Source organism: Gallus gallus, chromosome 2, assembly GCF_016699485.2.
Source record: "Gallus gallus isolate bGalGal1 chromosome 2, bGalGal1.mat.broiler.GRCg7b, whole genome shotgun sequence".
NCBI lineage: Eukaryota > Metazoa > Chordata > Aves > Galliformes > Phasianidae > Gallus > Gallus gallus.
In genome coordinates, this window is record NC_052533.1 from 23,677,500 (window position 1) to 23,704,089 (window position 26,590).

Consider the following 26,590-nt stretch of genomic DNA (forward strand, 5'->3'; position numbering starts at 1 on the left):
CCAAACATTTCTTCTTTTCAGGTTTTTATTTGAATATAGTTATTGTGAAAACTGATGATGAGAAAATGAGACAACATTAGAGATTCAGAGAGGCTTTCACCAAGCATTTGCTTGCTGTGCCTTAGTCAGGCTAATCTGTGAAGTCCTGTGCTGATGGTTCTGGAGAGCCATCTCCTTGGCTCATCCAGTCTGTGCTGCATCTGCAGCAGTAGCAGTATGACTGCCAATTAGTACTTAATGCACTGTCTTCTAGGAATGAGACATCGCATATGGGAGAATTGTAACCTTCTGGGTAGCTGCAACTTTGCAACTCTAAAAAGTAGTACAGCATTTGTACAGATAGTATAGTATAGAGAAAGTTGGCACCGAGTCAAACAGTTTCCACCTAATTTGTTTCTTCCACCTCTGCTCTCTTCACTTCTTGAAACGGATAGGTAGCCCTGTGTACCAGTACCATTGTGTTCATTCTTGTTTAGCTTACGATATATCTAATAACTTTACAATAAAACTACGGTTGGATGAATTGTCTGCTTTGTTTCTTTCAGATAATCTTCTATTTTAATGTGCATGATTGCTTTTTTGCATAGATTTTATTCAGATTATTTTCTTAAAAGTTCTGAAGTCTGCAAAGGAGTAAAATGAATTGCTTGTCAAATGTTATTTATGTAGGCTTCTTTTTGGTGAGTATGCAGATTACTGAATTTCTCTCTTCTATAAGAATGTTCTATGAATATTCAGTGTTTTGTTTCAGTTGTTTGCCTTTGGGAGCATTTAGTGGCATTTGTACTCTGTGTTTGGACGCCGTGACTTCTCGACCGAGGGAGTGATGGCAGAAGAAATACTAAAGTGTTGATTCATGGTGACATTGCTACTGTACAGCAGTCCGTACTAATTGGTACCAGAAACACTATTTATTCTTGGCCAGCTCGTGTGTCACGCTTCTGAAGGCAGAAGAAAAATAGCACCCTCAGTTACGATGTAAATTGGCAGTGATGTAAGGATCTGGACAAAATAGTGCAGCAGATTCAGGAATAAATACTTAGCAAAAGAAATTGGAACTCCTCTTCGTGCTCTCCTGTCCTTTGAACTCATTCAGATGCAGAAGGTCTGGCTTGGAAGCTGTGTAGTGAGTGTAGTGAGGGCTGTGCCATATTGTAATTAATTTGTCAGACTTGGTTCAGTACAAACATTTTCTTTTGCATGCTTATTTTCATATTCACAAATACATGGAGTTCTTGGACATGGTAGTTTGTTACCTTGGCAATAGAAGGTCTTGCCAAAGGAGAAATAAGTTATATCTACTTTTGCATTTGTGATAAATTTTGCTCTCAAATATTCTTTCAGATATTTTAATAATTTTTTATATAGTGTGGCTACAGATGTATGCTTGCAATTGCTTCTTCACATCCCTGGGTAGAGAGATTGTCAGGGCCCAGACTAATGTTTTTACCTTGCCACAAAACAGGAGCAGAGTTGCAGTCAGACAACGCAGTTGAAGTTTACAGGTCAGCATCAGGCTGTCCTAGACAGTAACTTGCTACATTGCTGTACTGAGATCTCTCATCTGCCTGGGATGTATGAAGGACATCTGGGCACCTGATGGAGCTGTATGTGTCCCTGCTTATTGCAAGGGAGCTGGACCCTGTAAGGGTCCCTTCCAGCTCAAACCATTCTACAAGTGGAAGATTTAAACAACTGCAAAGTAAATGCTTGTTGGTAACTTTCAGTAATACAAAGTAGACTTTGAAAAAGGGTAAAAAAAGAAATTAGATCTGAAGCATATCTGCGAAGTACGTAAAACTTCAGAAGTCTCCTTGGGATTCATTTATAATCAGTAAGATGCTGGGAAGTCGCATTTTTTCATCCCATTATACTGTTGCTTTCAATGTGCTGTGTTATAAAAAATAACCCCTTGCCCAAGAAGTTGTAAAGCTAAAGTCTGCAAAACTGCTCAAACAGAAACAACTTTCTGTTTGAGAGAAAGCAAACTTTCTCAAACAGAGAAGAATAGGATAGCACTGGAATTTCCCATTTGTAATAGTGGTAGTGGCAGCAAAAATGGTGAGGCCAGAAAGAAGAACAAACAACAACAAAAAAGCCAACACAGGATTGCAATCAGTCACTATATGCAAAAAAAAAAGCAACGACAAAACAACCCAACAAAACAAAACACAAAACCATGACTGTTCAGATGAATACTGAGGTATCTTTGCCGGCTGGAGGTTTCAGTGCGCCATGCTGTTTCACTGTTATTAAGACAAAACTGAGACACAGCGACCTTAATAGCTATGGAAAGAGAGAATTCCCTACACACAGTGTTTTAGGACCAGAGAACCTTTCTGGGTTTCAGCAGGATGAACCTTGCAAAATGAGCAAGCCCAGGTCCTCAGTGTGCCTTTTGGCGATAGATAAGGATGGTGGTCAGGTGCAGTTATTGGTGTAACCTACAATTAGATGCCGAAAGCATGGAAAATGAGTTAAAAATAACACACACAAAAAAAGCACAGAAGTATTCTGAAAATGTCTTGTGTTTAAGTAATTCAATATTTGCCATCACAAGGGAACTGTTTGTTTTTTATAGGGGGGTGCCATGGGAAAATAGCTGACATTCTTCCAGTATTGCTCTAGAGGCGTATTTGCCTGCAACACCCTAAAGGCCATCATTTATTGTGTGCGTAGAAGAGAAAGGAATTATTTACCACCTCTGTTTCTCTTGACATGCTGCATGTGCTGTCCCCACTGTTCCACGCAGGTGTGGTTGTGGTGGCCCCAGAAGCTCTCTCTGAGGGAGCAGGCAGGCCTGCCCTACAGCAGCCAGGCCGGCCCTGCAGCAGCCACCTCCATCTCCTCAGTGTGTCACTGAGTGCTGCGTCAGGGTGGCAAACGAGGACATGGCAACCTACAGGGAAGACTAGACTCCTCAGATCAGTGTTGCATCTTTTATCGCTTCTTAAGTATCTGAGTATTAATTGGGTTTTAAAAGGACCTGATCTTGTCAGGTCCCTAAATACCCTAAAAAACTGGAGAAGTGTGTGACGCAGGGCTGCGGTCGCAGTGGTTTTCCTTGGGGTTTGGACCAAACCTAAGTGAACACAGCATGGGAAAGTTCATATTCTGCCACTGCAGTGTTTATTTTAGTTAAAGTTACAGTGTACAAGAAGTTCCATTTAGCAGGATTTTGCTTTCACAACATGCACCCAATTGGAGCAACTCACTCTTGAACTCACTCTTGATGCCCCACTTCAGGACACCCCGCTCTTCCTCTCTTTTTCAGCTTCTACTTTTGAAGTCCCTCACCAGCTGTTGTGGGGCAGGCTGCTTCTCTGCCCGTTTTGTTCCGTACAATCATTCACTGCATTACTTGTCGTCCTTAGTCTGCTTGCCTTGAAGAGATCTCATGTTTCAAAGCCTCTCAAAAAGAGGACCGTTGCCTGGCAGTGAGCATGACTGTAATTAGCAGAGGGCTGGAGATTATCCGTGTCAGGGCTGCATTAGAGCGGGCCAGCAATACATGCTGTGTGTGTGGAAGAAAGAGGCAGAGGCTTTGGAAAGTGCGCCACAATAGAAAAAGATAGGTGAAGTCAGAGGGTATCTGTGCCCCTGAGGCTGGAGGCAGTGCTGCTGTTGGCCCAAGTTCTGCTGGCTCCTGAACAGAGTCCAGCAACAATTGCTGTCTGGAGAGCTGCACTTTCACAGAACTGGTTTTGTAAGAGTTTCAGGAAGGAGGGAGTCCCTGTATAAAGCATGAGGAAAACACTTAGAAAAGAGCATCTTTTATCTCCTCACTGATCCTCCTTGCAGTAATATACACAATATAAGATGTTCTCAGTTGAGTGGCTGTTATTTATTACTTAAAATTTTGACTTATTTTCAAGGAATAGAATTGTAGAAAGCGGTAATGTGAAAACAGTGTTTTCAGAATATATTTTAATCTCCTTTCTCATAAAATATACATCTGTAAGGACACAGTGTTAGCCTCATGATGGTCAGGAAAATATTTTAGGTTTATTCTGTATTACCGCTCTGTAAGATTGAATCTGTATTAACTTTGGTTTCACTCATCAGCACCAGTGGCTACTTTTACCTCTTGATTATTCTAATCTATCTTAATTAAAAGTAACAGCATGAAGCTCTCACATGGGGCTCACATCTAATTTCCAACAGTGGTGATTTTGTGTTTTTCTGCTGTGTGGACAGATAGTTACGTAAATGGTAATAAAATTAACGCATCAGCAATATAACTAGTATAAAATGAATAAATAACAAATAGCATGGTAAATAACCCCTCTGATTGCATGAAATTACTTAATAAAAACAGCCATTTTAGAGAAATCACACTGTAAAGTGAGCCTCAAGTAGCAGTAAGATGGAAGAAAAATCCTCTGTGAACAGAAAAAAATGGAGATTACAGAGCAACAGAAATCTGAAAATTTCACCTTCTGTTTGTTTTAAAGGTGTCAGGAGTGCACATTGTTGTGCTAACGTGTCAGAGTTGAGCTGGGTACAGTTTTGATTACATTCTAACACACAAGAAGGTGGGGACTGAGAGAAGAGTCCATACTTTTCACACAAAATGATCCTGGAGTAAGTTTGTGGAATTTATACCTGAAGAAGAATGTGTATGTTGGAAGTATGTTCAGATATTTTTTAATAGCTTAATTTATTAATGAAATTAATAAAATGGAAGAATGGGAAAATATTGACTTTGTGGCATAGCATATGTTGATGTATTTTTTTATTTAATGCTGTAATATTATGAAGTCATTTTGACATTTCTGCGTATATAATTTAGTTGGTACTGCTGATTTTAGGCTACTGCCTGTATTGAGGAAAGCTTGACAGCTATGGATTTCACCTGAAATTATAGCCAAGCAGAATTACTTAAAGACAATTCCAGTTAAAATGTTGTACAGTACAGTAAGAGGAGGTAGGGAATAGGCTTGCTGGGCACAAGTGTTGCTTGTGCTGGGGTGCAGACCCAAGGCTGCCATTCCTACACTGGCAGGGCAGGCGCTGGGGATAGCACGGTTCTGCTCTCCTGTTGGTGCTGGGCTGAACACGTGGCAGCTGTGCCTTCAGCAGGGCCAGAAGTGTGTCCTGTATGCACTTCTGACCCTCTGCCCAAGTGCAGTTTCTCTTTTGGAATGTGACTGCACAAACGTGTCGTGAACACCTCCTGTTCTTCTGTGGTGCAAATCCTGATGGATGTTACAGAAGAAGGGAAGCCATTAGTTCCTGGGGAGCAGGATTCCCACCTCCTGGATTAGCCTCTGTAAGAGCATTAACTCAAACAAGTCGTGCCTTCAGTAAAAACCGGGAAATTTTATGTCTTAAAGAAACAGGATAAAAATTAAATTAAAGCCAGTTTTAAATAGCCTGTCTGAAGCCATTGAATAACTTGGAAGACAAGACTTGGCAGCCTGAACTCTTGAAGTTTGTGAGACTGCAGGGAGCAGAAGAGGGAGGAAAAAAGAGTTTGAAGAGTGATTTACTGAGCACATAACACCTTACAAGTTTGGAGTTGGAAGCGTGCTACAAAGTAGGTAAAGCCAAAAGATTGCTAAGATGCTACAGGACTGCTCAGAGAAGCTACTTGCCCTAATAGAAAAGCTAATCAGTGTTTTGCGTTGTTCACAACAAAGAAAAGTCCCCACATTAAAATGTTTCTTTAAGAAGACTAAGTAGAGACATTATCTCAAAGTTCATTAGAAGACATCACATATTATTGAAAAAATGACTGTCAGTACGCCACTGGAAATAGCTTATATTTACCCCCAAATTGCAAATGAATGCCAATATGAAATTGTCAGACTACTAACCACAGAGTGAAATGCACTGCTTTGCCTCAGTAGCAGAGAACAAGAAGGTGGTGAAAGATAATACCAGTTCAGAAAAACAGTTCTCCATTAGAAGACAGAAAACCACAGATTACTGTTTTATGTACTGGGCAAATTCATAGAAGGAGCTTATTTGGAACGTGTGCTGTTGTAATCATTTTCCAGGGGGATGTCATGGCACACAAATTCATTATAGTACTGTAAAGGCTTAAGCAGGATGGCAGATAGTGGAATCTGGCAGGCGCTCTGATGTTTCTCAAAACGACTTTCCCTACATCCTCATTGAGAGGAAGAATATTAAACTATCACTAGGTAAAATGAAAGGTCATTGCCTGACATCACAGGTTAGGAGAGGAGAAGAGCTGGGGCAGGTTGTCGCTTTTCATAATGAAGGAGAGTTACCTTCATTCATGATAGTTACCTACATTCATGATGGAGCTGTTCCACTCTCTCTGGGCAAGTGGTGAAAAAAATGTGGTCACAAAATTGATGGTGATGGTCAATGCAGGAGAAGTCAAAACTTACTGAAGAGCTGCAGAACAATATGCCAGTGAAATGAAATCTGTCTATACTAGAGCAGTAAGTGCTTTGTCAACAAAGACAATGTAACTCAGCTGGTGTAATAAGAGCTCTATTTGTGTACTCTGCTAGGCTTTTGCTAACTGCAAAGGATTACCAAAGGGATCTGAAGTTGCACTGGAGTTCAGTGGAAATGTGTGAACACGACTCAGCAGTGGTCAGAAAGGTGAAAAGCATTAGGAAGTGCTGCAGTCCTAAAATCTAACCAAAAGGAGACCCAGTCATGAACATATGGGTAGTACTGCATGGAAGTGTTTGGCAGATTGCCACCCACCTATATATAGTACAAATGGTTTAAATGCCACCGTATGAAGATTAAAAATGCTGAGGTAAGGGATTTGGAGTGGAGTATCACTGCCTGATGCCAGCTGAGATGTGGTGGCATTGCTTCCAGGCAGTGCCATGGTGGCTTTTCACTAGGCACTGTCCTTAGGGCTGTGCCAACAGCCAGCAGACTTAACAGTGAGTGCTAGCCGGCTGTTAGAAGACTATCGGGACCTAATAGATACCAGCTGTGTGTCCACAAATTCAGTAGTTTGTGCATGGCAGCAATGGCTCCTGGCACTCTGTCATGTGTAAGAAGCGATCCTTGTGGGGTTGAGAAATCTGGGGCCCAGATACTTTTAGGATTTCAGAAACTAAAACGTGCTGTACAGTTCTTTTTGCCAGTTTTGGGCAGCTTAGAACAGATCTTTAGCCCTATAAAGCTTTCAGAGGGAAAGCCCAGACTTGATTTTGGTGTTCGACTTTCCATTTTTTTCAATATTGTAACTGTCTGAGTCCCAGCTGTGTCTCATCCCTGCAGTCGCTCCTTGGGAAGAGTTGTCTCCTTGGTGCTTCCCTTCAGATGCATGTGTGACAGCTGATGCCCATGTGGGCATTAGGGAGACGGAAGCCAGGAAGGCTGAGGAAGCTCCTCACTGTCTGTCTTCATTTTGCTTCAAGAAAGAGACCGCGTCACATGAGAAAACATTCCTTAAATAATGTGGAGAGACGCCTATTTGGGACTTTGTCAGAGCTTCCTCTCCCCTTTAGAGCTATGAGGTGGAGAGACTTCCAGGCAGTAGTTAATGAATGGTCTGGTTTAGGATATTCAAAACAAAATAGCAACTTGGTAGTAAAACAACTCTGAAATGGTTTACAGGAACCCTGGAAACATAGCTGTTCTCACAGATGGCAGGAAGGTACAATTACTTGCTTTTGGAGACTTACAGACCTGAGAAGAAAGTATTGAGGGCGTCATCCACAGCTTGTACCGCTTGTCTGAATGTCCTGCGGCCAAATGGTGTAGGTAATATTTCCTCATTTCTTCCTAACAGTTAAAACAGAACTTCTGTTCGATCTCTGAAATTATACAGTCTGATATTCTAGCTGGAGCCATAATTAACAATTATATTGCTCTTGTACAAGATATGTTATGATTTCCATTCATGTCTACGTTAAAGACAAGCTCTGGATTTTCATCTTTTCCCAGAGTTAATGGGGCAAGCAAAAGGAAATTTTTATTACTGTTGTTACAGTGAAGGTTTTCAGAGGACACATCCATAGTATCAGGCTGATTAGTTCCCTTTAGTGTTTATACCTTTCAGTTTTTCCCAATTTCAGCATAAGGCAAACAAGCTAATTTCCTTGCAGGAGAAAACACCTACAGAAAGGATTAGAACTGGGGCTCCCTGAATATGGACACTGCACCAAGTTTCATTCTGTCTGCATGGAAGTCCTCTGTCATTATCTCTGCGGGATTTATGCTCCTATATACCCTCCTGCTAAAGACACAGCACACCCTGGGGACTTACAAAGACAAACTGTACTGTATTTTTGTAACTATTCACCTTTCTGTGTCAAATGTTGGCAAAAAAATGTTGCATGGCCAAAAGACACTGATGGAGCTTTGTGGTTATTTTTGTCCTAAAAGAGTTGCTGATGACCCTTTCTGTGTCACATTAGTGAAGGTAGAAGTGCGTTCTATTAACTGCAGTGTTTGAGAGAGCCAGCCAATTCTTCAGGATCTGTTTGTGTTCACACACACATTTAGGTTTAGTATCCCTTCAGTTGTCTCCACTGCTGGTGGGTTTTGATTCTTGTGCTTTTGAGTGTTTCTGTAAATCCTTGTAAACGTCAAAGGTGAATTTCCTGGAAACTTGCTTCTAAATACTCTTAAGAGTTACAAGTGCAGATTAAGATGACGTATTAAATATTCCTTAAGTAAGCTTCCTTTAACTGACAGCTTAGTAGACTTCCCTGTAGTGGCTACTTAAGCAGCGTGAGTGCAGAACCAACTCTATTAAATCAAAGGAATGGGAGATTTCCTGCAAATCTGCAGTCCTGTGCACACTCCAGGAAACACAGTGGTGACAGACTTGGTGAAATAGGCCTACTTAAGCTAAGTATACTTTGTGGGTGAAAATATTTAACATTTTTATTTTTAGCAAGCTAAAATCTTGAGTGACAGTTCTCATGTCTGCATGGAACAAGCAGTTTGTTACTGTGGTGGATAGATGGCTTCAGAAAGAAGAAGGATTTCCAACCACAGATTACAGATTTCCTTTTCTTAATTTTAACACCTGGGGATTTGTTTAAAAGAATCAGTCATCCATTAAATGTGGTCACACAGAATGAGGTAAATGACAAATCACTGCCTCCTCCTTCGTCCTCTAAAAACACACATTTGGGGCAGCGTGTAAGGTCATACGACCAAAAGGATATGATGAGTTAATGCCAGGTAGGATAGATACACTATTTTACCCTGATGCTATCAGTAATCCTGCAGTCTCAGATAAGGTAAGAGTGGTGTGATGTATTTGAAGACAGTAGTAAGAATGTTCGCCACTGCCACTATTATTAATTCCCTTCTTATTTATAAGTATTCTGCCAAAGTAAGCATGATCCAAACGGCCAACAAACGGGGCCAGTTAACACGATGAAAAAAGATCCAGAAATAAACATATTAGTTTTTTGATATGATTTTTCCCCATAATCCTTGTGTCCTGCAAGCAGTGTTTTCCTGCCCTGCTTGCCATCCTCCATCAGCTGGTAACTGCATCTCCATTTTCCTTGATAATACAATCTCTGTTCCACAGTTGAATCACAGGTTTCTCTCATCGTGCTGATAGATCAGACAATCCAAGCTATAATCTCACAGTTGCAATTTTTAACCTGTACTTGCTTTTGTGGCTATGCCTCACTTCAGACCTAGAGGTTTTGTGGCCAATCCTTGGCAGCCAGAGCTTGGTCATCATTCTTCCTCTAAGTGTTCCGACCCACTGAGAAGCAGCAGGCAGAGACAGATAATGTAACGAAGGCTTTACCTTGTGGAAAAGAGGTCTTTGAAAAGTGTGAAGTTACAAAAGACTTTGGAGAACTCGTCTCTCAGGCTGCTAAATATACACTCTCTCTTTTGTTTTTCCATTTTAACTGGCAGTTCAAATGCCTGACAGCAGGAGCAGCACTTACTGCAGCATTCGGGGCATTTCCAGTGCGCAGGTTCGCTTACTGTGTGCAGGTTCACTTACTATGTCCTTCTCTAGACATCTAGGGGAGGAGCTCAAGGTTATCAGTACATGTTCAGTGGCTGGTTAGTTGCTCATCACATGGCCAGAAATTGCACATAGGTTTTGCGGGTTATTTTAGACCAAATGGTTGCATTTCCCAATGCTTGTTTCTGCAGGAGTATCTTTCCAATCTGAAACATGCATGCTTAAGCAGAGCAAAGTGTACAGCAGCATTGCATAGTGTTCAGTGCGTGACCTATTTTCCTTATCTTTTAGATATATTTACGAAGGCCTCTGAGGATTATCATTTAGTTAAAACAATTTTTCTTGCATCAATATTGCTGGAAATCAATGCAAGATATGTTGGTGAGTTCTTGTAAAATGTTTATCATCTCAGTGTTCTTAAAAGAGGTAATTTTTAATTGTTTCCCATCGATCTAAAATAGAGGAATTGAAATTTCCGTACAGTGCTGATATCTCTCCTGTTTCAATGACTTCATGTAAAGCTGGGAGGTTTTTTTGCAGCAGCTTTGTGAGAAGCATAGTACAGTTACTATACTTACAACAGACTTGAATAGTATTTTGTATTGCAATATTAGCATCTTTACTATTTAAGAGAACTCAATGTGCAGAATTGTTGTTAAAACAGCTTTTCAATGGAGATTTTCTTGCGAGCAACAGTTGTATCAGCACTTACATGGTGGTCTCTTGCTCCATTCCCCTGCAGTATTTGCAAGGTTTCCTTAGAACTCCATTAGTTTTTAGGTGGTGGAGGGTTCTGCCAAGCAAACCTGGGACAGATTTACCTTCTCTGGGACAGTGTCCTCCGGGCATACATTGCAAGCATAGCTTGGCCAAGACTTCGTTTAGAACTCAAAATACCCTCAAGCTTGTAGGCTTAGATGTGAGATAGAAAGGCTTATTACTGGAAGAGGCACTTTTCAGACTCCACAATGAATGTGAATCATTACGGTTTCTTCTTTTCCTTCGGCCTGTCACAAAACATCAGACTTAGATGGAAAGCAGGATTATTTGGTTTTAATTTGCTTTCAAGTGCGCGTGGAGTGCATCTGGTTTCAGGAATGGAACCAGTTGGTCACTGCCTCTGTTGGGAGGCAGCAGGGTAGGAGCGGCTATAATCACTGATGGATGTAATCTACTGCCAGTTGGTTTTCTAAATTCACTTTTGCAGTCATTATTAGTGGAAGGCACTCAAAAGAAATCTTCAAAGTTGTTTTCGTGCTGTTAACCATGATGTTTACCTCTATTTTTCTGGACCGCAATCTAAGACGATTCTTACTAGCTATCCATACACACTTATCTGCATTTGATAGTAACAGATTAAACAGCACTGTTCGTGAAATAGGTAGGAAGTTTATGTCAAAGGTCTGTGCTGCCTCAGGAAAGCAGCAGCAGGGCAGCTGGGGTGCAGCTGGGGCCTGGCCTGGCTGTGGGCAGAGGGTGCCTCTCAGCATCGGTGAGGTCAGTGAGGCCTTGGAGATGTCAGGGTGCTGTCAGGGTGTGGTGTTGCAGTACCTTCTGTAAAGAAGGGAGAGGAGATAGGGAACATGGTTTTCTTTTTTTTTTCTTTTTTTTTTCTTTTTTCTTTTTTTTTTTTTCATAACTTGATACAGACTAAAGTTCAGTGCAATTATTGCTGCTAAAAATGAGTGTTCGCTCATCACTGCCGTCACTGGGCAGTTTCATGAATGCGATTGGCAAACTCTGACATCTGAAGTATGAAAATAAGCTGTTGCTAGCTTAATATCCCTTTAGCCAATTTAGGTCAGCTGTCCTGCTTTTGTCCCTTCCCAGCTCCTTGTGCCCCTCAGCCCCCTCGCTGGCAGGACAGTACAAGATGCTGAAAAACTGAAATGTCCTTGGCTCTGCAGCAACTAAAACATCGATGTGTTATCAACACTGTTTTGCTCATAAAGCCAAAAGATAAACTCTATGAAGAAAATCAACTCTGTCCCAGCTGAAACCATGGCAGTGTTAAATTACTACTTCAGAGCTGAAATAAAACTGTGAACCTGGTTTGTTTTAAAAGTACCCAGGATGGTGTACTTTGTTCTCCTAGAAGTTAATACATATTATAGAGCATGGTGTGTAGTGGTATGCATAGGTGGTGTAAAAGTAGATGGAGAGGTGTTCAGGTCTAGCTTTGGTTAGATGAATGCAAACTGGAACTTTATTAGAAATAAAGACTGAAACAGAGATTGTATACGTCTTTCAGTGTATTTTGCTTTTTCGTGTCTGTGAGTCATCGGCGATGATGCATTCTTAATAAATTCAATTATGTGTTTTAAATATTGAGATGGAAAAGACAACTTATTCAAGATTACCTTCTGTATTTACAACCACGAACAATACAAAAAAATCATTTATACTCAGAATTGACCTTCGCAACCCTACTTGCACTCTATGTAAAAAAAGCACAAATTTAAATACCTGAAAGTTGAATGAACAGGAGAAATTTGCCTTTAAAATCCTTCTCAAACTCTGCAACATCACAGAAGAAAAGCAGTAGCTATTCTCCTAAGCTGGCACTCTTTCTGAAGAAAGCAGTTGAATGATTTTTGATGTGTTTCCACAGGTTTTCAATACATACTCCAATGAAGACTATGACAGGAGAAATGATGAAGTTGACCCAGTGGCTGCATCAGCTGAATATGAACTCGAGAAGCGTGTGGAAAAGCTGGAGCTTTTCCCAGTTGAACTAGAAAAAGGTATGTAGTCTGCACGCCCCTTCCAGTTCATACAAAATCGATCTACAAGTCTGGGGTAGTCCACATGCTTACGTAGCCAGTCTTGGGTTTCCTTGAATCCCTATTAATCACCTTGGCTTTTTGGATTTCAGTAACTATTCAGTAAGAAATTGAAGGAACAGTTGAGAAACATGCAGTTCTTTATTTTCTTACAGTAATTGTTTTGTGTCACTCCACTAAAACATGATTTTATGCAGCGGTTTATGTGATGTTTTCATTCTTCACTGGAAGAATAAAAATCTTTGATTACTGTTCTGAGCTCCTCAAGGGGGCAAGGGTGATATTTTTGCGTGTAATGAATGCGGTCAAATAACAAGATTTGTAAAAGGAATCAAAAGGAATTAACATCGTTTGCATGGGAAATAAAGAGGAAACAGAGCATAGATATTTGCCTACCAAATAACTGTATAAAATCAAATGTAAAGAGTTTCTGCTTTCACTTACCTTTTTCGCAGATGAAGATGGACTTGGCATTAGCATTATTGGAATGGGAGTTGGAGCAGATGCAGGCCTTGAAAAACTGGGAATATTTGTCAAAACAGTAACAGAAGGTGGGGCAGCGGAAAGAGATGGCAGGTAAAGTAGACTCAGTCTTTGGAAACTTTCCCAGTGTTAACTATCGTGAATTACGATTTCCACAGGAAGGAGCTGTTAGCTAAATGTATATCATCATAACGGAAAGCAGTAGAATTCTGAGGCTGTTGGTAAGGTTCAAATACCTGAGGTGGTGTATGAAAATACACTATTTTGGTGCAAAGGTTAAACTGTTAAAGAAGAATAGTCTTGCCAAGGATGCAAGTTTGTGGCTACCTGAAAACTGAGGTGCTTTAGCATGAGTAAAGCTGGAGATTCCACATTGCACATCACTGCTGAAGGTAGTTTTGAATGATTTTGAGCTCCTACATGTTTTTTTTGGCTTCAAACCAACTTTAATCAATTAGTGCTTATGAAAACCAGTTCTGATCAACATATGATTAGGAAAATAGTTCAGTATTTCTGAGCCATTATCTTTTATTAAATACACCTCCTTTTAAGCTTACTAACACGTAGTGTCACTTTGTATTTCTAAATATGCATAAACTTCAAAATTTGTTTTTTACCCTTACAGGACCGAAACTACATTACTCAATTGCAGTAGGAATCGACAATATAAATCTTTCCATTAAATAAATGGGCTGGTTATTACAGTGCTCATGTAAAACTTGACTGCTTCTAAAATTGTTTATTTGGTATGTGCAATTCAAAGAATTCCTTTTGAATATATGAGGGCTGCTCCAAAAGTACTGCCTCCTATTTTATCATGCTGGCTCAAAACAGCAGAGGTGGATGTTGGTATGGTGGTAGAGGTTGAACCTTCCCACCAATGTCCATTTTGTTGCCACATGAAAGATGGCAGCAGAGGGACAGTCTGACAGAATGGTGTCTGACGTGGAAATGTGTATGAAGTAGTGGTGAGGAATTGAATTCCTCCTTAATGATGAATGCCTGTAACTTGTCATCCTGTTCAGACTTTGGAAGTAGTGTGTACTACCCATACTGCATACTTAAAAATGCCAGGTTTCTGCTGTGGAAACCCTATACAAATTAAATCAGCACTCTCTACCTGTCAGGAGTTCACAGAATTTAATAACATTGCTATGAAACCATTCAAGTATAGCCTCTTCCAGTCTGGGCTTTCAGTATCACTACAGATTTTGGCAATAAGACCACAGCTTGAAGGCCAAGTACTGATTTATCCCAGGCTTAAAAAATTAGGAAGGGAAGTAAAGATGCTGACATCTCCGGATGTCGTGAATTCATTCATTACTTTAAATTTAAGTGAATGTTTATTCTGAAAAATATGCCTGAGCTCAGCCAAAAAGCATTAAGCTCACTACTGGCATTCTGCGTGAAATTCTCTGGTTGAAAATCAGAGTAGCTCACACCTGGTCTCTGATAATATGTATTTTCTGTTCCTCTCATTATTCACATGTCTTGAGTGGGCTCCAGAAGTTAATGTGCAATTACAAGTCTCTTCTTTCTTTTCCCTAGATGGCATCTGAGAGGAGCTTGTCATCTGAGAAAAAATAATATGTTTCGTTGGCTATTCTAATATTTGTGTTGGTTTCCAACTGTATGAATGTTCAGTCAGCTGAGAAATAGCCCTCTCATTTTCTCTTTGAGAGCCTGACTGATCATTCACTTGAGAAAGGGATACGTAATCCTCTCAGTCAGGAGCAGCCGGTTCTGTAATAAAGTGCATCAACTGTAAAAGGTCCTGTTAACTTCATCATTTGAAAAGCCTAGTTAATCATTAACACTGATAGCAAATCAGAGTCTCTGAACAGAAAATAAAACTGTTTCTCAGCAGTTGGATCAGATATTCTGAATGACTTTACAGCAGTCTTGAAGCAGGCTCTCTGAAGCTATAATTTTAAGCATTACAATGCCTATCATTTATTGAAAGACCCATCAAGTCATGGTGTAAAGTACTTGGAGACACAGCATCTGTACAAACGTGTTTCTTAGTGTTTGAGCACCACTGGACTGATTCAAGTTGGTATAAACAGGTAGCATTCAGCTGTCATATTGAAAGGCATTGTGTGGAAGTATTTAACCAAGAACAGTGCTTGGAGAGAAATCCAAATCAAAGCGCACTAATAAGTAATGAGAGATTATTAATAGTGTGTAAAATATGAAATCAATCATTAGACTGAATGAGAAAAATAGAATTCTTTCTCGACCAATGTGATAGCTTTTTCTTTCAAATGGTGATGAGTCATTTTAAAGTATTTTGAGAACATCAAGAACAACTGTTTTGAAACATTACAGAGTTACCAACGTGAAAAATACTCTGAACTTTGCCTCTGCATAGGTTATATTTTTCAGTTCATCTCACAAAGCAATAGTTATGCAGGTATTTGTTTGACTTCCTTCATTTCCACTTCATAGAACTGCTGCTTCACATAGGCAGAGTTTTAAGTCACAGCCATTAGAAAATAATTGTCAGAAGAATTACCAATTTAGTTAATGATAAAAGCAGTTAAGCCTTTATAATCTAGGCTTTGCCAACATGAGTCTAATTCTTCTTTCATGTTGGAAATTAGATTTGAGGGAAAGGAAGCCTAGAGCTGCAGGTAGAGGGGCTTGTGGAGGGAATTTCCAACCAAAAAGGGAAGGCTGCCTAGAGAACAGTGCTCTGAGGACATTTTGGTCTATAGAGTGGCTGGGCTTGTCTGGCACTCAGCCTGCGCAGAGGGTTAGGGCCAAGGTACGAATACAGGGGAAGTCTGGAGCTGCAGGGGGAGTGGGGCTGGAGAGTGGATGCCCAAGGAAGAGGGAGGCTGCCTGGGGAGCGTGGCTGTGAGAGTGTTTTAGTCTGGGCAGCACTGAATGCACACGGCAACAAACAGGAAACTTCTTCTTGAATTACCTGTAATTACACAATTGGATAATAATTACGTTAATTGTATGTTGAGTGATATATTTGCGTATTTATGTATAATGTATTGAAAGAGGCGTTGGTCAGAAAAATAAAAGCTGGAATTGAATAATTGAATATAGGAGCTGTACCAACAATGAGGTACAAAACACCCGAAGAACAAATGGAATCAGAGTCAATTGCAGTTGATCAACAAAACTGCAGACAGCAGTCCTCTAAAATGCTATTTCATCACCTGAAATACTGTGCTATGTATCTGTATGAACAAGACTAGTGCACTGCCTCGTAAAGTATGGAAAGTATGGGAGCTGAACTACCTTTACAGATGAATCTGTTCCTCCCCCCTTTAGTTTTCAGGCAAGAGAGTGACAATTTTCTCCTCACTGAGCACCAACTTCTTCAGTTTTCTTTCTTGGAACACCTGCAGCCATCTGACTGCAACTCATTATGCTAAATTACAAGAAAAATATTTATTTTTATGTGGTATCCAAATACAGTAGATGTGAATATGATACGTGTGTTTACTAAATCCATACATGGTTAAATCAGAACTCTGAGATTAAGATGCTTGATGTGATTTTTAAGATAGGAGTTTGCAGGCCGTCTCAAAGATCATTTTTCAAGGTTTCTTATGTACAGAAAGGAGATCCTGCCCAGAGCACACTGGCATTCTGTGATGTGAAGCATCCAAAGCATAAATCTCTTAATTCTTACCTCATCAGCAGAGTCACAAGAACTGTTAGAAGAAGAACACAAGAACTATTAGAACATATGCAGAACTGCAAAGCACTGTCTCAGATTTGACAGTGAAATTAGTTCCTCAAGTCAGGATGCTTCAGCCTCTTTCAAAGCCTCTGCTGTGAATGCTCGTCTTTGAAAAGAAATGAAGGATATACTGAGATGTTAAACAGTTTAATTTAGTTATTTTCATGTATTATGTTTTCAAAGCTGTTTCTTGATTCCTTAATAAACTGTATTGTTTAGATTGGTAACGTCTGTGTAAATAATCGAAAATTGCTCATTTTGATTGCTTCTGGATGTGAGCTTTTGCTTTTGTATTGTAATTATTTTTGAAACGAGAGGAGCTTGTGTGTCACCAGAGGACAGTTTAATATAGCAATCCTCCTTCCAAACATTTTAATCTAGATAATTCTTATGCCAGCTCTAGGGACTTCATATCAGTGCTCATTTCAGAGAAAAGCAGCATTTTTTTAATTCCTCATAACTTTTCTGCATCAAACAGTGCATGAACTGTAAACCAGTATTTCAAACAGATAGTCCTTGTTGAAATAGTCCAAGGCCTTATTGTATTGTGCCCCATGATTGCTCTTACACTGGGAATTCATCTTTTTGGAACAAGATGGATGAAATATTTTAAGAGAGTAGGTCACAGTTAGATCTGATGCACACACTCTTTTCCCCACAGATGAGCAGGTTGTTTTCGTTAAATATCTCAGTTTTTTCCATTAGTGTGAAATACCAAAGCTATGTCTTATGCTGTTTTCCAAGATTGGCTTCGGAAAGAATGATACAAGAACAGTTCGAGTTTCTCATTTAATTTAAGTCATATGACAAAGGCAGGAATTTGTATTGCTGTGTTTATACAAAAGGAAAACAATTGGATGATTGGAGCTGTAATGGTGACTTTGAACCTGGACTTATGATATATGCAAACACAGATACTTTTTTCATTGCTTCCTTGCTAATGTTTCCTAATATTTGCCAGTATTTCGGATGGTACAGTCCCAGTTCAGGAGAAACGTCTTTTGGACTGTGTGATTATTTACCTCAATCGTGTTATGATTGAGTTTTTGTTCAAAATCAAACTAAAATCTCTGTGTTGTAAGTTTAGTTGAAAATACTCCAAGAACTCCATAACTTATTTATATATTTGTGTTTTTCCCTGAAAGGATCCAAGTGAATGACCAAATTGTGGAAGTTGATGGCATCAGTCTGGTTGGCGTTACACAAAATTTTGCTGCAACTGTTCTTAGAAACACCAAAGGGAAGGTCAGGTGAGTACTGTAGAAGTGAAAAAAAATGGTGATTGAGTGCTTGAGGTTACCTGACTTCTCTCACAGGAGAATCAGCCTATTGAGGAATAAGCAGGAATTTTTTGTGTCTTTGTCCCTTCTGTGCTGGCTGTGGCACTGCCCCAGGGCCCAAAGAGTAAGGCAGTGAGCACACTGCTGCTCCCGGGTGCAATCTTGGCAGGGAGGAGAGGATGGTACTGGGGGCAGCAATCCTGAGAGCTGCTGGTGTGGGGAGAGCAACAGCCCTCTATTGGTTCATTGTGTTGCCCCAGTCTCTACACCATCTCCTATTCTGTGGTTAACTGAAAAGCATCACTACAAATATCCGTAAAATGCTTAACAAGCAAGAAAATCAACGTAAATGCAAGACCATAAAATGTCTGTAAATGTATAAGAATGCTTCCTGAGAAATGAACTGTTGAGCCATTTAAAAACATGTTCTGTCACATAGATTTTCTGTTTAATAGCTTGTTAATTTCAGCAAACATTTAACTGTGCAAAATAATTCCAGAAATATCTTTGGCATATTGCAAATCAGCAGCCTTTCTAAGGCCACCCTTGGCTTCTATCTCCAAATCCTCTCTGATGAATACAGCCGAATTCTTCTGAGTTCGAGCCTCACTTTTGAATCATGTCTGAACTACTGGATGCAGTAGATGGAGCTCCCACAGCCACTGGTGTTCTATGCTGCTGTGCAGGTTTCCACAGAAATTCCATCGCCGGTCCTTTACAACATTGAGAAATAACACTGAAATCTGAATTCTGTAAAGAATTGTGGAGGTGGTTGATCAAGGTTTTACCAGAAGGAAGCTATTTGGGAAAAAAAATATTGAAAATTGTAGTGTAATTGCAGGCAAATACATCTCTGTGTAACGTTTACAGTTGTAGCTACATCAGTTTTATTTCTGCAAAGACAGAACACATGCTGTGAGTTTACCTACTGACTTGAATACAAAAATGAATATCAACTCTATTAGGTTTCTGCAGAGTTGAGACCGCTGAACATAAAATTCTTATGACAGAAAATAATGTATTCCCATGTTTCAGTACACAGAGCAAATGTGACTGGATTTTGTGTTTGATGTTTCAACTCAAAAAAAAATTAAAAAGGAAAAGGAAAGTTCTGACCTAATCAGCTTAGTCTGTATAGTTGTTATTGAACAAGTTACAGAACAGAATCCTTTCCTCTATGGAAAAATAATGGATTTGGAGAAGAGAAGAAATGTAAAATGATTTTCATGCAGAATGCTCCCAGAATCTTCTAATGGGATATAAATTACAGTCAGACTGGTTGCAATCTAGGCCCCTTTGTCATAAAATAACATACACTAAAAAGTGTTTCTTCATTGTTGTTGAGCTCCCGTTGTCAAGCTCACTAGGTGTCCTGTGCTCAGGGATCACTGGCTTCTGACAGGTCTCATTTATCAAGGAGAGATGTGTGAGTTTCTGCATCTTTCCCTGTGAGTAAGCTTCAGATAGTGAGCTTTCACAGGAAAAATATCCATATGCATCAGTATCAGAACTAGATTAAGAGAAACACTTGAAAGCAAAAAGATTTTATAGATCATAATACAAAATATAACTGAAATAAGAATAATACTTAGACTATTGAATATTACTAGATAAAATAGAAGTCGGAAGGATCTGTATGCATGCTGACATACTGTATGTTTAGCAGCCTTTTACTAATTTATACATAATTAGACAGAAGAAACGAGTTTGATGCAACTTCCTCTGTTTTTGTTTCATTTAAAATTTCATGGAGGAAGGAAAAAAAAAAAGATTGTTCTGTTTTACACAAGCTGGTTGAGAGGAACATGCTTCTTTTTTCCTGATTTACCGTAAACTGGAAGTGAGACTTGATGATGCTGCTGAGCATTGTGTGGCATCAGCGTCCTGCCCAGGTTCTGCTCAAGTACTGAGTAGCCATACTCTCTGGTGCTCTGCTGACACTGGAGGACTCTGATGGGTTTTAGATACTCAAAATTAGAAATAGTTCCAGTCAGCGTTCATTCTGGGAGATAGGGAATGCCGGGTGGTTTGGTGGTGTTGTCTTTTCTGTGGGTTTAAACATTTGCTTGTTAAGTAAGCTAGAGCTAATATTAATGAATTCAGATATGACCAAAAATTATGTGCTTCTATCTTGCTGACTGTTTTTCATCTTCTGTATGATACAAGGGCTCTACCTGCTGAGTGTTTCGAGGAGAGAATGGTCATTTTCTGTCAAATCCTCATTCCCATGTACACCTGTGCAAGAGATGAGATGGAAAAATCGTGTATCTCCACTGTCTGTGAACCAGAAGCTTGGGAGCAGCATAGCAGAGTCTTTTGGGCAGAATCCCTCACATGCCCCCAGCCTTTAGCTCCTGCCTGTCTGAAGTGTGAAGAGCAGTGCTAGTGACCTTTGAATGCAGTCACTGCCTTAGTAGCTGCCATTAATGATCCATGTCACTGGGGGAGGCAGGAGTAGTGGAAAAGGTTGTTTGCTGAGCTATCTTTGGAAAAGAAGAGAGCAATAACCTGCTATATAAATACCTGCTGCCTTTCCTTCTGCAGGTGTCCCATCTGAACTACAAGTGTGCAGACAATGCGCAGTCACACACCCTAATTCACACAGCTTAATTCAAAACAAGGCAACTTCCTGAATCTGCCCTTCACAGGAGAAATCACACACATACTTGTGTGCTATTTAACAATGTCAGAGTGATGGGTTTTACAGAATTGCTTTAATAAGCATAGTTATCTTAGTGATTATTGCGTGAACTGCATATATCTTTCTTCCACCTCATATCCTGTACACAGGGAGATACAGAGCATTTCATTGGCATCACCTTCTGCTTACAATCTGAAGTATTACTTATATGCAGTCATGTTACCCTGATTCTAGGCAGGGTGCATGCTAGTTTTGGTAGGAAAGTTTATTATATGTGATCAGTTGCAAGGACGTTCATGAGAAGAATGACAATAAAGCTAGTTCTTAATACTTTGCAATCAATGCCTCTTCAGGAAGCTTGCATACTACCAATACTCAGTGACTTGTTTTTCTCCTTTGATCCTTCAGAACATTTTGAATGATCCTGACAGTGGAAGTCGTTGACCTAGAATAGATTTTGCAATGTTTCTGCCAGAAAAATTTATCCAAACTGTCTGTATCTGACATAGTAAGGAATCTGTGAAAATGGAGACATGACTTTTACCTTTTGAACTGTTCTAGTTGAGGGGGAGGGGAAAATGAGCAAACACAAGCATCTATTATTATCTTATCCACTGTTTGGAGCACTAAGCTGTTTGGAAGAGTCGTCATTCCGCAACAGAAGACCACTGGTCCTACCAATTTGGCTTCTCCAGTAACAATTAATTCCTCACTTCTTTCTTACTATGTTTTAAAGGGAGATAATCAGCACCGACCAGATGGACTCCGGTAACCTATGAAATGAAGAAAGGAGAGAGTTCTTCTGTAATCCCAGCTGGCAATCAGCTTCTGTGTTTAGGGCTGAGAATTAGTATCCCCGTGACTCTAATCTGGCAAATGCAACTATGAATGCTATTTTAATTCATGTAAATATCACGTCTGCTTTATAGTTTTGCTTAACTGTTTAGTTTACTAATAACTTCGCATATTCCAGAATTTCATTATGTAAAGGAAGGATTTTCTTTTGAAATTTGTGTTCTTTCTAATTCGGTTGACTGTCACCCCTGCTCTGAGATTAATGGAGCAGTCAGAGGGCAGCAGCAGACTAATATCACTAACTGTTCTGTGCATCTTCTGACCCACTTAGGATCTAATCCGACAACCTGGGGTTATCAAGTGGTGCCTCCTATCATAAAATATAGAGAGGCATCTTGACAGTGGTAATCCTATCCTGTCGTGGTGATTCTCCAGCTTATTTTAGCTCCTAGTTTTCTTGTTCCTCATGGACTGTGGTGATGAGTAGCAGGTCTAAACTTCTTTGAAGTTGCTTCTAAGGTCTTGAGCATGTCTGACTTCACTCTTCCCCCATTTTTCATCATCATGCAGGGGTGCTAGGGACCCTGGTGCCATTATCAGAGAAAGTTCATATGGAAGGTCGTATGCTTCCAGGGAGGCTTTTCCTTAAACACAGTGCCACAGGAGAGAAAACCTCATTCTGTAACAGAGAAAACAGTCTTTTTACCATACATACCTAGCGTCAGTCCTTCCTAGGACAAATGTGGAAGCTTTCACTGGTGTCCAGGAAATAAAGGAACAGTTACTGGTTGGGAGTGACTTCACTTTGTAGCCTCACTAAATGCGAAATTTCATGCCCATCCAGCTGTGGGAAGCACAAGGTCCCAAGAAGGGAGGGATGCTGGGAAGTCTTACTGGACTGATAAGAAGAAAAGAGTATGATTCATCTGAAAATCCCAGTTCTTCATGTGCTGCTTGCATGCTTTCATCACTATTGCTTTCCCCTGAAACATTTCTTTTAAGATAGTTAGCCAAATTCGTTGTTTTATTGGAGAGGAAAATTTTAAACTGTGTCCTCCTTCTGAATCCTGTCTTCTGAATGAGACTGAGCATTCTCTCAGCCTCCAAACTGTTGCTAGGCACTGAGTAGCTGCTCTCATTGTGCTTTCTTAGTCAGCTCTTGAGTTTTTGGGGAACCTTGCACACAGAACCTGTACAAACCTGTCACTTTTCTCTTGATTGGCACCACCTTGAGATTAATTATATTAATTCTAACCTAGCAGCATATTTACCAACGTCTGCTTAATTAAACTCCTCTGAAATGCCTCAAAAGTCTTCCAATATTAATAAGGAAACTAAATAATTAGTTAGCAAATTTTGCCACCTTGCTGTTTAATTAATCTTCTCAATTGGTGAAGAAGAGGTTCAAACAATAGCAGTGTAGCTGTCAAACCCTGAGGCTTTCTACAGTTAGCCGTTCTCTATTCTCATACAGAGTCATTTTTTATCATTTTGTGGTGGTTTTTTTTCTATCTGGACAATTTTAATTCAAAGCAAGACTTTGTTGCATCCCATATTCCCTGTTTATCACCTAATTTCTTTATCTCCTTCTGTAGTACAAATGCAATCTGAAATTCAAGAATGAAGTTTTTACTTTTTTACATAGCTCCTATACAAGGAGCAGTTAAATGACAGAAAGTTGAAATATTCACATTTTAATTGTTAACAATTTGAGAAATCATTTATTCTTTCTTCAGCAAATTCCTCCCCCCGTGTTGAGCTGATTTCTTCCTGGAAGATAGACCGTCTCAAAAAAGAGTAATTTGCATGCCTGCTGTTCGTTTTGTTTAACATCACAACATCTGGAAAGGTAATTTAAACACTTGCGTCTTTGCAAGCAATCAGACAGTATAGAGGACAAATGAAGTCAACAGCAGGATCTAGCCAACAGCAGTATACCCCTCTGGGGAATTATATTTGCTCATGGTAAGAGTGAGCAGCATTGCTTTATTTCTGTGAATCCTTTCCCTACATAATCATCTTCTCTTCTTCCAGCATGCCACCCTATGCAGATTTTCTCTTGTTCTTTTAAAATTTTTCTTCCTGTCCTCTTGCCCTGTGAAACAACCACATCCTTTAAACATTTGCTGGCATTGTCCATCCTTTATACAGATCCATGCAGTGGAAGAGACAGGAGAAATTTCTCTTTCTTCCCAGTCTTGGACAATGAGGTAGGAGCCGAAAGCAAAATGTGCTACCTCTGTATCAGATACAGAGGGCTGGACTATATTGTCTTTTTTCCTGGCTTTTGTTCTTCCTTTTCCTGCCAGTATGTGTTTCCTTTAATCCGAACCTGGAACCAGAAAGGGAGAGAGGGAGTGAAAGAAAAGTCCTTTGCTCTGCAATTCTGTCATGCTGGGACTTTATAAAGGGTTGCTTAAGAAGCCGTTTGTGCTTAGTGCATGCTCTGATTCTTGGGCAGATTGATAAGTCTATGATAAACTTCAATCAGGGACTCAGTATAAACTTCAATTGTGGTGCCTTGGACCTAAACAGTGTAAATTTCTCCCATTTGTTCTTGTATGGAAGCACAAAAATTACATAATATGACCTGTTTTCTTACTCCTGGTCCTTGCAAAGAGCTGTCAGCACCGGTAATCATTCTACAGGACTACCAGACATAGCATGCTGCATTTAATGTGAGAAATTGCTCAAAGCGCTGTGAGCTCTTAGCACTGATGAGGTAAGCCTGGCTGTACTGGAGTGCTGTTTGTATTCCTTTGCTCAGCCTGTTCTAGCAGGTGCAGCGTGCCTGGGGCTGCCCCTGGGCACTGAAGCCAGCTGGCCTTGGAGCTGTCTTTGCTCATGCTGTTCAACGCTCTTACCTCCCAGAGCAGGGCATCTGTGTCCAAACTGCCTGCTGGAAGCAGCCAAGTTGACTCCTAGCCTTTGCTGAGTCCTCGTCTGTGACTGAGTATTGCTGGGTAGAGTACTTGTTAACTTGGGCCAAATGGTTCCAGAGACTCGTCTCATCAATTTAACTGTGCAGATGATCAATTACTAGCACTTAAGAGGATTTCCTGGCACTATTTATTTTACTGGCACTGAGATCGCCCCTGTGCCCAAAGAGCTAGCTAATTTGTATTTTATGGCAAGTAATTTCGTGAAATATTTGCACATTTGGATAGGAAATGATATGTTTAACCATAAAATATATATATAAACCACGCAGAAGTTTTTAGCTGAGTTTATAAACCATTTTGCTAGGCACTTACAGCATTGTTTTAAAATATATTTAACATGAACTAGTAAGATTCGGTAGGGCTGGATTTCATATGGAGTGGGTTTTCTTTCCCTTTTCTGAGTAGCTTGACAGGTTTTGAATCACTTTATCCTTAAGTCAGTTGAATCTAAACAAAAACTCCTAACGCTGCAACTGAAATGCCACCGCAAATGTTTATTTAGCTTATTTATTTCATCTTTCTAAGTGAAATCTGCTGTGGAAGTTCCTTCCAAGCTTTGGTGCACCTTGTTTTTTGTGATACAACGTTGTGACAGCTGGGCAGAAATAGGCAACACTTAGCCTTGCAGGCAGCACTTATCAGCATGCAACAATACGGTGCTGGAGGAGCTACCCCTGGACTGTGCTGCAAGTGTGGCCCAGCATGGCTAGAATCTGGGTCGTGTAATTACCTAGATTGAGGACATGGTCAGAACTCAGCAGCTTACTTCTTGCCCACATGCATTGCCTTCCTGGATTTGCTTCCCACGGATGCCAGCACTGTGGTAGTGAGAATGAGGGAAGGCGGATCTCACCTCAATGCAGTTAGGCTGTAAGACATTCCCAGATAGCACTTGCACCTTTAGAACAGAGACAGTGTGTGTGCTTCTCCTATATTCAGGAATGTTAAAACGTAGATTTGTAAATACGTTTGTTTGAGGAGGCCGTTCCCATAAGGACTCACTGGCGCTACAGAGGATGCTGATCATCATGTATTCAAGAAAACTTCTAAGCAAGTATTGTATTGGGAAACTGTCAGGCTGACTGGAGGAGATGGAAGAGGTTCTCTCCCTGATTGTGCTCAGTGAAGTGTAGAGTGGAATAAGAACCACAGCTTGGGAGAGTGCCAAAATGTTGAATCCATTGGCTAATTTTAAAGTGGTTTTGAGTAAAGATAATGTGTCAGTGGGGCCCTGACCTAGAATTGATTTCTGTGGGAATAATTAATCTAAGTGCATTAACACTGGTGCATGGGTTTTTTACATGACTTTGTAATTGTCTGGCTCTGATATCCCTTTAGTGTTGATAGCAGTATAGCTCATCAGGGGCCCATATCCAAGGTGCTGTGTAGAGGCTGCTTAGGCTTTTCTGGGCTATCAGCTGTTACTTTGCTGGAGCTGTTGAATACCTTAACCATGCCACAGGGCTCTGGGGGCTACAGCAGACAACAGATTTTCTTCTTGATCATGCCCATGCAGTCAGATGGGACTGGATGCAGGTCAAGCCCAAGCTGTGCAACTGATGCTGGAGGGAAGGTATTGGCTTTTAAGCCAACAGACAAAGTGGGGCAAGATCGTGTTTGCCATCAGGCTCTATAATGTAGTGAGAAGGGAAAATGACTCAGCTCTTGCTTTGAAACACATGATGTGTTTGGAAGTTATGGCTAGACACTTAAAGAGGACTCACACTGCTCCAGCATCTATTAGAAGGGCGGCTTGGTTGAGGGCTGGTAACCTGGGAGAGTTTCGGAGCATATGAAAAACAACTTGACACAAATGTTCAATGAGACAACTAAGGGAGGCAGTGTGCTGAATCTGTTACTCAAAATAGGAAAGAACTGCTCAGTTCTTCACTGAAGTTTGATGGCAGCTTTGATAGCATTAGCCATGCATGCTAATCCCATGGGTTACTGCTCTGAAGGGTAAAAGCACCCAAGAGACAAGAAGGGGTTCTTCAGGTATGTCAGCAGCAAAACAGGGAAACTGTGGATGCAGAAAAGTTGGAAGATAAATTAGTGTCTGCTTTGTCTCAGT

The 26,590-nt window shown here is 40.3% G+C and overlaps 1 protein-coding gene across 11 annotated transcripts in view; it reads left to right on the forward strand.

The window, feature by feature from the left end:
• PPP1R9A (protein phosphatase 1 regulatory subunit 9A) overlaps window positions 1-26,590 on the forward strand; it is a 174,718-nt gene that overhangs the window by 96,821 nt on the left and 51,307 nt on the right. For all 11 annotated transcript variants that reach the window (XM_046930244.1, XM_040695473.2, XM_040695472.2 and 8 more), the window contains 3 exons: window positions 12,504-12,636; window positions 13,131-13,251; window positions 18,007-18,111. In XM_046930244.1, the coding sequence (XP_046786200.1) occupies window positions 12,504-12,636; window positions 13,131-13,251; window positions 18,007-18,111 (359 nt within the window). The remainder of the gene's footprint in view (window positions 1-12,503; window positions 12,637-13,130; window positions 13,252-18,006; window positions 18,112-26,590) is intronic.